A 13,499-nucleotide genomic window follows, 5' to 3' on the forward strand; every position below is an offset into this window, starting at 1 on the left:
TTTAGAAAGATGGGAGGAAATTTTTCACTTTTCTGAGTTTTTTTTTTTCTTGAAGTACATGTTAGTAGTTTGATTCAATGCAAATGAATTCCTAAGAATAAATTACATTGCGGGTAATTTTAGTGACTGAAGAGAAACTCTGATCATGGGCCTCAGGTTGATTCTCTAGAATAAAATATGAGGCATATTTTCAAAAGACTATCAAAGATGAGATTGTGTAACTATACATAAACTGAAAATGGAATTTAGATGTTGAACTTGGTAGACAGCTTTTCTCTCTAACTCTGTGGTGCCCAGGTATGCCCAGGACCATTACCCAGTTTCTGTACTAAATAAATATAGCCTTGTAGCTTTTTAGCGTTCTTCAATATTTTAGTCTTTAATTTCAGCCTAGGGAGTGAACAAGTTTTAAGTAAGAAAAACAGTGCTGGGAATTGGCTTTAGACTGAGTAGTAGAGCCCATATTCTCCCATGGTTTCCTTGCAGGGTACGGTATATCTTGAATGTCACTCGAGAGATAGATAACTTCTTCCCAGGAGTCTTTGAGTATCATAACATCCGGGTATATGATGAAGAGGCAACTGATCTTCTGGCTTACTGGAATGACACTTACAAATTCATCTCTAAAGCAAAGTGAGTAATGGTCCTGCATACATACTCTGACCCCTGCCCACACATGGCTGCAGCCTGAAAGCTGTAGACAACTTACTGATGGTACTCAGGAAAAAGGAAGTGAAGAAAAAAATAAAACTTAATTGTAGGGAAGATTAAGGGGGTTTCTCAGTCCTAGGGAAAAGTTGACTGGTGACTTAATACTTTTCCTTTAGGAAGATGACCTCATGTTAGCTATTTCCACTGAGCACAAAATTAGAGAAAACTTGAGCTGCGCAAAAGAAACTTAAATGAGAGAAGGAAAAATTCTGAATGAAATGCTTAAATTGTCAATGGGGACATTTGTAAGTTACAAAATAGAAATATTCCAGGTAGGTGGAATACTAGGTCCTCTCTAAAGACAAGGAGAGAAACATAGCCTTGGAAAGCTTTTTCTCATCCTCACTTTTATGATACTCTAAATAGGGAAAATTTTTCTGGCCCTTATGTTGATGTCTTCCTTAAATTAATTGGTCCTTTTAGTGAAACCATTGAATAGTAGTAATTTAACATTTAGTATTAATTAGTATGTCAACACTGATTTTTTTTTTTAAGTCCCTGGGGATTTCCTTGCCAGTCCTATTTATTCCTTCCATAAAAGGAACCATAAGTGAGCATGTTGACCACACCCCTCCTTTAGGTGGGACCTTCAGGTCATCCCCAGCAGTGAGAAGTACTGCTGTGCTTCAAGTCCTCCATGAAAAGTGATTCCTTACCTCTCTCTCCTAAGGACCTTATTGTCAAGAAATTCTTCCTGTTTCTTAGTTACCCTGAATCCCCATAGTCTGGCTTTGAGCCCATTCTCCCAGTCTATAGAGCATTTTACATTCTTAAAACCTATTATTAAATTATTCCCAATAATAATACCATTCTTGGCATGCTTACTTCTGCCAGGTACTTTACGTGTAATCTCTCAATATTCTCTAAAACCCAGAGAGGCATACATTATCGTCCTTATGTTCACATGAGGACAAATGGCAGAGATGAGGTTCAGGGAGGTTAAGCAGCAAGTGGTGAAGGTAGGACTTGAACATAAGATTGTGTCTCATTTTAGAGTACCTCAAGTATATAGGAATTGTCTAGTTACTTAAGGAAAATGGACTAGAAAAGACTACGCAAGTTGTCAGGGTCATAGCCAAAGAGGCAGAGTTCAAGGTGAGTCCCCAGTCCCAGTGAAAAGACTGATCTCAGCAGGGCTGGGATTAGGGTGAGATTCGTGATACGCTCAGGTCACATTTAAGCAGACACTTACCTGCGAGTATAGGTCGGCATCTGGGAGCAAGTGCCTCCCTATATGGCACCTGAGCACCTCATGTGTTTCACCCTCATCAGGGACCTGAATTCCAGGCTCTACATACAGATGGGTGGGTTTAGGATTCCTAATGTGATATCAGGCCTAATCTGTACAATCCATCACTTGGGGTGCAGGGGGTGGTGGTGCAGACACTGAACCTGAAAGGTGGAATTGGGTTGGGCGAGAACTGACTACAAACCCTTCCTTACACAAAGTAGATGCCATCCACTGAAAAAGCCCAGTACAAAATGAAGAAATCTTTACATGAGAGTGGATTTCATAATTGTATTTTTCCTAAGACTGTCCAACTTTGAGCACCTTCCATGCCTGCAGGCATAGACTCTGAAATTGTCAGAGCTTGATGGGAAAATGTAGAGCACATGTCTGAACTTCTGTCTGAGTCACTGCATTGGCTTCCCAACTGTAGTCTAAATGAAACCCCTTTGGTGCCATGAACAAAACAGGTATTTCCTAGTCACTTGGGATCATTTAAGCACACAGAAGCACACACCTGCACCAACCTTAGGATGTCAAAATTCTGCATCTAATTAACAGGTAGGAGTTTAATCTTACCTTCCTTTTGAGACTGTTTCAATTATTCCAGACCATTCTCTGCATTCCTGTAGCTTATCTCACTCACTCATTTTGGCACTTTACCTCGTGCCTTCTTGCATTGGTACTTAACTCTTTCGTGTCTTTATCTCCAGCAGGAGGATTACAAGCTTCTGGAACAAAGCTTACTTCTACTGTAACATAGTAAATAAATGAATAGATTTCCTCTGGTAGGCTGACATGGGCTTTTTTTTTTATTTATTGGAAAGCCACTTGGGAAGGATTCTAGCCAACATATACTGGTGATGAGTAACAATTCTTTTTACCAGATTTTAAAATGTTCCTACTTAACAGCTGACAGGTCTAATCAGCAGATCCATAAGTTTATTCATACACTCAGCAAATACTTGAAGGCTTACTCTATACCATATACTGTATTACCAGCAAAATTAGCATAACTGACTAAGGTTCAAATCCAAGGTAATAAGTTCTAGCATGTTAAGACTGAGGGGTTTTGCTTTTTAGTGTCACTTTATGATAACTTTATTTTCTCTTTCTTCCAATCCGTTAAAAATAACAACAGGTTCCACTCACCTCACTGAGAACCCCTGTGGTACTTCACATAGTCCATCATGTGGCCTTGTCTCACCCCATGAGTTGTGTATAGCGAGTCCCTAGACAGAACACAGGTGTTGATATTGTGAAAAGTAATATCTAGGGCAGCATCTGAGTGAAGAGGAGGGTTAGTTTCATTTGGTTTATGCTTTCCTCCAGAGAGAGAGCCCTTACTAGAACTTGAACTAGAAGCAACTCAGAACAGTTGGATAAACTCGATGAGTCACTGCCACACCTGTAACTCAAGAGTGTGCCAACCATGAAACATGCCCCTGGGGCTGTGAGGGGAACTGACCTCCAGCTGCACACAAAGTGGGGTCCAGTCTCTAAATTTAAAATTCTCCCTCCACCCTCTATGACCGTCATCACAATTATCATTTTGAATTTTAATTGCCTCTCCCACTGAATCCTACCCTTTAGGGAAAACTGTTACTTCTCTTTGCATCCCAGTACCTTGCACTTTGCCTTACACATAGTAAATGTTTGATGAATTAATTAAAGATAACATAGTTAATGTTTGATGAATTAATTAATATTAACATTGAATATTGCATGAGTACACTAGAATGAATTGCCTACCCTCCCCACACATTTGGCTATAGATGTATACAGGACACTAAGGCAGAATGTATTGTATAGCAAGAAATTAGAAGGATAGGACAGGAGTCTTGGGAACATTTAAAATCTGATTTTTAAAGTGTACTCACTATTGTGTTTTCCTCCTTACCTCAATCCCCTTAACTAGGAAACACGGATCTAAATGCCTGGTCCACTGCAAAATGGGGGTAAGCCGCTCAGCCTCCACTGTGATTGCTTATGCAATGAAGGAGTATGGCTGGAATCTGGACCGAGCCTATGACTACGTGAAGGAAAGACGAACAGTGACGAAGCCCAACCCCAGCTTCATGAGACAACTGGAAGAGTACCAAGGGATCTTGCTGGCAAGGTGAGTTCTTAAGTGACTTTCTCAGATTTTCCCTCCTTTATGCTCCATAGGGCAAGGTGAAATGTCCTTCCTTGCAGTTAGCTTTCAGCCTAATTTGGACGTGTGATACGTTTTGAAAATTAAAATTGCTATCAATCCAGTTTTTAAAAAATAAGTACAAGCATGTAAATTAGCATGAAAGATTAGGCATTTAATCTAACTAAAGACATTTAAACTAAAGGGTGTAAATACTATTCCCTTATTTCAGTTCTCAACTAGGTATAGATTTTAGTAAATACTTCTCAACATCTTCTAAGGCCAGATACAGCCACTTTATCAAAATGGATACCAATTGCCCCTGCAGAAATGCTAGGTGTAGCTGAAATTCTTAGAAATTTTTTGGCCCATTCTCTTAAAAAATAAAAAAAAGTACCTCCTGCTGCTTTGGGCATTACTTTTTTTCCCAATGCTTGGTTTCACTGAGCTTTCTCCAATATTTTAGTCATGTGACAGATCAGAATTGCGATATATATAACCCATTTTGGGTATAAAAGTGCCTCCCAGAAATAGCTCTTGTTTTCTTTTCTAAAATCTTTTAATCTGATTTTATATATATGATTCACAAAAATGCAGAAATGACAAGGGAAAAATCATTTATAAGCTCAGGACTCACAGACAGGAGTTGACATTATCTTCACTGTTTCTCCAGGTCTTCTCTTATCACATATATTGATAAAAATTTTTTCATAAAAACTGTCTTCAGCCTACCTCTTCACCCAGTATAGATCTCTTTTTTAAAAAACTATAGCAACGTTTATTGAGCATTTACACTGCATTTGACAATCACTGTTCCTCCCCCAACCAGCTTTAAATTGAGATTTTACATTGTAAACATGTCCAGTGTGTCGTTTTGACACATCTATATATTGCAAACTGATTAATACCATAGCATTAGCTAACACCACCATCCCTTCATATAATTACCATTTCTTTTTTGTGGTAAGAATATTTAGGATCTCTTTTAGCAACATTCAATTATATGATATTAGCATTATTAGCTATAATCACCAGGCTGTATATTAGATCCCCAGAACTTGCTAATCTTCTAACTGGAAGTTTATACCCTTTAATCAATATGTCCCCATTTCCCTCAACTCCCACCCCCTGGTAACCACCACTGTACTTTCTGTTTCTCTGAGTTTGATTTTTGTAGATTCCATATTAAGTGATACCACACAATATTGGTCTTTCTCTGTCTACTTAGTACCAGGTCTTGAACATCTTCCTGTAAGAACCAGCTGTTTAAACAATAATTTGGTAATTGGTTATTTATGAAATGAATAATTTTACTACCCTTCAGGTAATGAAAGCCCACCTTCACTTGCTCCCAGGAAAAGGATTCCTTTGTTAAACTGAAATGCCATATGCTGAAGTTCTGTGGACTGCTAGGCATGTTATAGGTGGTTTTGTTAGAGTAAAGGCATAGCTGCCTAGCAGCAGTTGGGGCTGGTGCCAAAGTTTGATTCCAGTGAGTCTCATGACTTGATCTTGACTCTTGAATCTGGGCTGTGTTTCCCCTGAACAAAATGTTAAATAGCCTTCCAGCCTAACCAGGCAGTGGGACCACCCTCCCACCCCCGAAGTATTGTGAAAATGCAGCCACAGCAGAGCATTGTGGTTTCCACTAAAAACCCCTCCCATTTACTCAGTGCTTGGCATGGTTTCATCTGAGCCATTCTCTTAGGAGGCTGGGAGGATACTCAAGTCTCCCCCACTTAAAAAGAATTTATAGGTCTTTGGGGCCACATTTTGATGACATTTTTAGATTAGATCAGAAGGTAGAACATAGCAGTTCTTTTTGGCACAAGAAAGAGGCATCTGAGGGATGGATAAAACATAAATATTATATATTCCCAGACACACACATGACAGATGTTAGGCAGTGTCCTCACGTGGCCCATTGAGAGGAAGGATACTAAGTGTCCTGCCAATTTCAGTATTTATTCTGGAATCCCAGGCTACTGCAGGCTGTTGGGTTAGGTTTTTAGCATATGTGGTTTTTCTTAGATGTTAGAGGAATTACAGAAAAATCTGAGATGAGGAAAAGAAGAGCAGCCTAAGCCCACAGATGGTAGCCTCTTCCCTTTCCCTTTCGGTTTCCATCCAGCCTTCCTGGGTTAGACACACAGAGGGAAGGGCAAGCCCTGGAGAATGAGAAGACCACAGATTTTGAGTCAGCCTATCTGGCTTCCATTCCCAGTCTATCCCCTTGCTGCAGCTTTCAGAAGTTACCTCACAGTTCTAATCCACACCTGACCCCATCTCTCAAATGAAAATCAATAGACATACCTCACAGGGTTATTGTAAATAAAGAGTGTATGAATGTGTATTGTTTAGTGTTAAGGGTTATTCAGATGTGATTCTCATCATCTCCTTCCTCACAGCTACCCAGAAAACACACATAGGCATGTGCCATTTATCTCCTCCTCCTTGACATACGTATCTGCCATTTACTGCCTCTTCCTTCCTCCAACCATGGCCTCCCACCACCCACAGACACCCTGACTCATTAGACACTGGAATGGGAAGTGGTCCTGGATTCCCTGTATCATGATGTTTCCTGGATTTTTTGAACTAGAACCAAGTGCTGGGGGTATCACTTAGGCTACTTTCAGCTGCAAGTAATGGAATAAATACCTCCATCAACCAGGATCTCAACAAGAAACAGCATACTCAGATTAGAAGGGACTATTTACAAAGGTGTGAAATTGTAATGGAATCAAGGGACTTGTATCAGCAGAGATGTTTGATAATAGCTCCTAGGCCCAAAGAAGGAGGGAGAGTTACTAGAACCCCGAGGGAGACTCCTGGAGAAGGTACCTTCATAGAGGAGAAGTAACTTTCGGTCAAGAGACACATCCAGCCTGAAATGACCCTGTGGAAGGCCGCTAGGAAAATAAATGTCCTGGCTCCCTCTCTGTCCACTCTGCTGTTGGGGCTCCCCATTAGCCAAACCCTGTAGAAGGCAGAGGAGAAGAAGGCCCATTGATGTGCTACATAGGTAAGTCTCTGGGGCAGAGAGCAGGTAGAAGAGCTGAAGAAGGGATCTGCAGGGGCACACAGAAAATATCTGGCCCAACACCCAGCTACAGGTAGTTTAAAAAGTTGGACCGTTTTAACATCTCTTTTAGCAGGAAGCACCGAAGTAGACTCGGTAATGGCTTTGGGATGTAGTCAGAGCCTTGGGTTCTCCACCTTTCTGCTCTACCTTCCTTAGATAATTCCTTGCTCCTTGAACGTGTCTCCTCATGACTGCCAGATATCTGCCACATTTCTGGGCATCTACACGTAAATTCCGCAGTGTCTGGCTGAATGAATGGGCATTTCTACTGGGGGGAAGTCTTTGTATTTTAGAGGGGATGAAGCACAATAGGCTTCACCCCTAGGACTCATTGGCCAGGACTGGTTAATATACCTAAAGCTAATCACTGGCCAGGAAAATAAAATTTCCTGACTGGCTAAAACAAATTCACATTTACCCTTTGGTGCTAGAAAGTTACCACATTCCCTGAACCCATACAACAGTGAACACCCAAATCAAATCAGGAATCTGCCAGTAAGGCAAAGAGTGGGAGTACCTGCTGAGTATACAGCAATTAGGGTCTGCATTCTGTGATGTGTTATCCAGAAACAGCACTTGTAGGCTATCTACCAAGCTAACTGCCAAGTAAACTGGGCCCAGCAGACTCTTGCCTTCCCCTAGAATGTTCCTGCAGGATCTGCCTGCTTAGAAGAGCAAAGAAGAAACCCCAGACTCCTGTGATTGTCTGAAGCTATAGCAAGCCTTGCTGATTAAGTAACAGGAGGAAAGTCCTTAGAAAAATTCCACCCATTCTGTTTGCAAAGAAATTTCATTTCCTGTCCAGGTGCTTAGATCTTATATTTCATATCTTCTCCCAGGAAGCATGTAGTGGTTTTCCCAAAGAAACAGAGCCCTGAGCGTATAGCATTCTTTAGTGCTGTAGTTGTCCAGAGTGGCACTGGGTGCTCAACTTGAGGTGGCATCCCTCTGTCTGAGGGTATTAATTTGGTATTTTGACCTCTGGGTGGAAGTTTACCAAAGTGATACCAGGCCCCTGTAGTGACTTATGAATTAATCAGTGATTAATCAGAATGTGAGGGTATGAGTGAAACAGTGAATGACAGCCCCTCTGAAATACATGAGACATACTGCATATGTCTTCAAGAGCATGGGAGGGGCTAATAGTTAATATTCTACTTTAGACCTAAAAGGGAGGGTATCATAAAGCCATTGATTACTGTTCATATCTAATTTTATTTTTTCTGTTTTTGTAGCTGGGGGATGGGAGTGAGGCAGGAGGAGGGGTGAGTGGGTGTGTGTTTTGAAACCCTCCAGTAAACTGCCAGCAGCCTTGTTTGTTATTCTGCACTCTGATCATGGAGGTATCTGGCAGATTTATGTTCCATTAGACAAGTTCAGATTTCAGGCATTTGCAAGCTGGACCATGTGTCTGTGATATTAGTTTCCAGTGTATAAGGAGCAAGGGGAAAAAACTGGGGGGTGGCCAGGGAGTTTACCACATATCCCCTTAAGTGTCAGTTTTGATTCTTTGAACGCCCCTGACACTGGGGCCAGAGGAGGCAGAGTCGTCTTTTACCCTGGCTTTGCTGATGGAGACATTGAGGTCTGGTTAGCTGGTGCACAGTGTCAGTCAGCCAGGGGAGACCAAGAATGAGAGGGGGTGGATTCCTGGTCAGGTGACAGCCAATCACAGTTGAGGTTTAAAGGATTTTCTTAGTAGCTTTTCAGTCAAATAATCTTAAAGCATTTAGGACAACTCGCAGCACACAGAAAATGCTGACACTTTTTCTCCTCCTCCGCCTCCTTTCTGCAGGCTGCCAAACACCCTCAGAAGTAACCATAAATACACAGTCTGATTTTTACTATAATCGATACTCTGTTTTTAGTGATATTTTCCTATCTATAACTTTCTCAAACAGAGCTGGTGCTTTACCAAACATATAACAATAAGAAAGCAAGTGGCAAGTGAACGGGATATCATAAGCCTCTGATCATTTAGAGTTCCTTCTTTTTATTTACAACGTAAAAGGCCAAATTCTTACCCAGAATGGCCCAATCATCTCATGTGTGTCAGTGTGTTTATGTGAATCCATATCCAGGTCAGAAGCCACTCAAGGGAGAAAAGAACCTGGGACTTGGTTACATCATCGGGCCACAAACCAACTTGAAGTTCTTTTTGGCAACTTGTTTACTTGCTGCCTACCTGGATTAGGTGGGGGAAGTCAGCTGAATTTAAGCAGTTTATAATAATAAATTTATTTTATAATGATTTATATATTAATGATATTTATATGTAACAATGTGTTTATAACAGTAAATATGATCTAATGTTGTACATCTATCTCTACCAGTGATGGAGCATTAGAATAAACTGGCTTGGGAAAAGCTTCACTGGAAAGCAATTTGGTATAACTGAGTAAAACTGATGATGCCCACGTGCTCCATAACCCAATTTTTCTACTCCTATATATAACACCTTTGAGAAATCTTTATGTATCAGACACAAGAATGTCCATGGCAGTGTTGTTTGTAAAAGCCAAAACTGTTCATCAACAGCATGGGTAAATAAATTGTGGCTTATTCCTTGTACTCTATGAAATTACAGCTACACACATCAGTGAATCTTAAAAAACAGTGTTAAGCACAAAAAGCAGTTGTAGAAGAGTATATACAGTATGAATTCATTTATATAAAGTTCAAAGCATGTAATAAGCAGTATATTGTTAACAAAATGTGACACGATAAAGAAAAGAAAGGAATAAAAAGCACAAAATTTAGGATAAAGGCCACTAACCCCTGAGGTGGGGGTGAGAAGGGATACCTGGGGTAGCAGTGCTTCAGAGGCCATGGGAATAAATATCTGGACTATATCAGAGAACCACCTACCACCCTCCTGCAGGTCAGTTGCAAAAATGAAAAAGGTGGCAAAATCATACCTATCTTTGGAATGGGATTTTTCTTTACAAGTAGGTGTCAGTTTAATTCCTGTCCAGGTGCTTAGACCTTATATTTTAGACTCCAAGAGGGACCCAGTATTTTCTGATGATTATCTCCCCCAGGAAGAGAAGGAAATCCCTGCCGGGCAAAGGAGCTGTGATGTCAGCCACTTCCTCTGAGACACTGCACTGTTCCTGCCTATTAGCATGACTTCAGTCTCTCAGTCCCTCCTGATTGATTAGTGATTTGCAAGCAGTTTATAAAATCATACTTTGGAGGGTTCTTGGGATCATGAAAACATCCCATTTGCCTGTTGACTGATAAAATAAGCTGTTCTTTTGTATTATTAGATTATTAGAAAGGTGAGAACAGCTACTCCCTGAGATGTCTTCCTGTCATTTACATCACAGGAATTGTCCTGCCTTGATGGCTGAGAGAAGTTGGTGCAGGTTTGAAGATAGGCGAAGGATAGAAATTGGAGAACACAGTCATATTTAGGTCAGGAAACAAGGATGTCTAGATGGAAAAGAAGAAACTTTGAAAGGAATCTTGTTGGCATCTGTTGGTCACAATGTATGGTTTAGGCCCCACCTTCCAACCAGTCAGCTTGCCCCTCTCTCTGTACAGCCACTCACTTGTTTGGCATGTATGATATTGTGATATGTTGTCTCCTCCTAGGGGTGGGTGGAAATGGTGCAGCTTGGAAAGGGTGAAAACCCCACCCCTCCACCCAGCTAATTGTTTATAGCTTGTCTTCATAAACAGATTAACCTGCTCCCTACTCGGAAAAGCACACTTCTGCTGTGCAGGGCTGAGTCAGAGAGAGCTCCACCCAAGCAGCAGTCAGGGGTTGCTGAGAGCAGGTGCAGAGTTGAGAACAAACGGGTTCACATTAGTGCAGGCGCATGACTCGGCAGAGATTCACAGGCAGGCGTGGCCCTCAGCCCAGGGTAAGTTGTTTCAGGCTGTTTCCCATTCCACCCTGTGTTAGGTAACTTCATCAGCTTGTAAGTCATGGAAACCACACCCACAAATGCCACATTAGTGACCTACTCCCTGGGCAGGTGATCCTGACCAGTCACAGACAGGGCCACCTTTCTCTTTTTAACTGAAGCTTTGGGAATTGTGCTTCCTTGGTAAGAGAGTGTGATTTGAAATGAAATGTCATCCCCACAACAGACCTTCTCTCCATAATATAATCCAAAGGATGGATATGGGTATGGCAGGGTGGGGTAGGGGGGTAGGCCACCTACTTTTCCAGGTGTCACCTTAGCTTGATGGTTTTTATCCAGAGATCCTTATGAAAAAGGCCTGTACTTTATGCTTATCCTCTTCCATTCTGTTACCAACGTTTTTCTCTGAATTTACTAGCCTCATCTTTTCTTTCCAAGTCAAGAAAGATTGTCACCCTCCTCACACTTCCACATCAGTGATTAGTCCTACATCAGCTCTTCATCTCAATTATGAGGACTTGTAATGGACTCCAATAGAGTATTTCTCTTTGTATTACTTGAATGCTGGTTTTAGGGATTTTTTTTTTATCTTAGTTATTAATGTTAAACACACTTGTTATTTTATTTTATTTTATTATTAAGGTATCTTTGATATACACTCTTACGAAGGTTTCACATGAAAAAACAATGTGGTTACTACATTCACCCATATTATAGAGACCCCCCATCCCCCATTGCAGTCACTGTCCATCAGTGTAGTAAGATGCCACAGATTCACTATTTGCCTTCTCTGTGCTACACTGTCTTCCCCATGATCCCCCACACACTATATCATAATACCCCTTGATCCCCCTGTCTCTCCCTCCCGACCTTCCCTCCCTCCCCTCCTCTTTGAGAACCACTAGTCCCTCTTGGAGTCTGTGAGTCTGCTGCTGTTTTGTTCCTTCAGTTTTGCTTTGTTGTTATACTCCACAAATGAGGGAAATCATTTGGTATTTGTCTTTCTCTACCTGACTTATTTCACTGAGCACAATACCCTCTAGCTCCATCCATGTTGTTGCAAATGGTAGGATTTGTTTCTTTCTTGTGGCTGAATAATATTCCATTGTGTATATGTACCACATCTTCTTTATCCATTCATCTACTGATGGACACTTAGGCTGCCTCAATATCTTGGCTATTATAAATAGTGCTGCGATAAACATAGGAGTGCATATGTCTTTTTTAATCTGACAACTTGTTTTCTTTGGGTAAATTCCTAGGAGTGGAATTCCTGGGTCAAATGCTATTTCTATTTTGAGTTTTTTGAGGAACCTCCATACTGCTTTCCACAATGGTTGAACTAGCTTACATTCCCACCAGCAGTGTAGGAGGGTTCCCCTTTCTTCACATCCTCGCCAGCATTTGTTGTTCCTACTCTTTTCAATGTTGGCCATCCTACCTGGTGTGAGGTGGTATCTCATTGTGGTTTTAGTTCGTATTTCCCTGGTAACTAGCGATGTGGAGCATCTTTTCATGTGCCTGTTGGCCATCTGAATTTCTTCTTTGGAGAAGTGTCTGTTCAGCTCCTCTGCCCATTTTTTAATCGAGTTATTTGCTTTTTGGGTGTTGAGGGATGTCAGTTCTTTATGTATAATTTTGGAATTTTAATGCCTTGTTGGATATGTCATTTATAAATATATTCTCCCATACTGTAGGATGCCTTTTTGTTCTGCTGATGGTGTCCTTTGCTGCACAGAAGTTTTTTAGCTTGATGTAGTCCCATGTATTCATCTTTGCTTTTGTTTCTCTTGCCCGAGGAGATGCGTTCAGGAAAAAGTTGCCCATGTTTATATTCAGGAGATTTTTGCCTATGTTTTCTTCCAAGAGTTTTATGGTTTCATAACTTACATTCAGGTCTTTGATCCACTTTGAGTTTACTTTTGTATATAGGTTTAGACGATAATCCAGTTTCATGCTCTTGCATGTAGCTGTCCAGTTTTGCCAACACCAGTTGTTGAAGAGGCTGTCATTTCCCCATTTTATGTCCATGGCTCCCTTATTGTATATCAATTGACCATATATACTAGGGTTTATATCTGGGCTCTTTAGTCTGTTCCATTGGTCTATGAGTCTGTTCTTGTGCCAGTACCAAATTGTCTTGATTACTGTGGCTTTGCAGTAGAGCTTGAAGTCAGAGAGCATAATCCCCCCTGCTTTATTGTTCCTTCTCAGGATTGCTTTGGCTGTTCAGGGTCTTTTGTGGTGGTTCCATATGAATTTTAGAGCTACTTGCTCTAGTTCATTGAAGAATGTAGTTGGTATTTTGATAGGGATTGCATTGAATCTACAGATTGCTTTAGGCAGGATGGCCATTTGACAATATTAATTCTTCCTGTCCATGAGCACGGGATGTATTTCCATTTATTGGTATCTTCTTTAATGTCTCTCATGAGTGTCTTGTAGTTTTCAGGGTATAGGTCTTTCACT

At 40.9% G+C, this 13,499-nt stretch overlaps 1 protein-coding gene across 4 annotated transcripts in view; it reads left to right on the forward strand.

The window, feature by feature from the left end:
- Positions 1–13,499, forward strand: part of SSH2 (slingshot protein phosphatase 2) — a 269,454-nt gene that overhangs the window by 245,157 nt on the left and 10,798 nt on the right. For all 4 annotated transcript variants that reach the window (XM_057501072.1, XM_036906264.2, XM_036906261.2 and 1 more), the window contains 2 exons: positions 487–633; positions 3,858–4,058. In XM_057501072.1, the coding sequence (XP_057357055.1) occupies positions 487–633; positions 3,858–4,058 (348 nt within the window). The remainder of the gene's footprint in view (positions 1–486; positions 634–3,857; positions 4,059–13,499) is intronic.

The sequence above is a fragment of the Manis pentadactyla genome, chromosome 4, assembly GCF_030020395.1.
Source record: "Manis pentadactyla isolate mManPen7 chromosome 4, mManPen7.hap1, whole genome shotgun sequence".
Lineage (NCBI taxonomy): Eukaryota > Metazoa > Chordata > Mammalia > Pholidota > Manidae > Manis > Manis pentadactyla.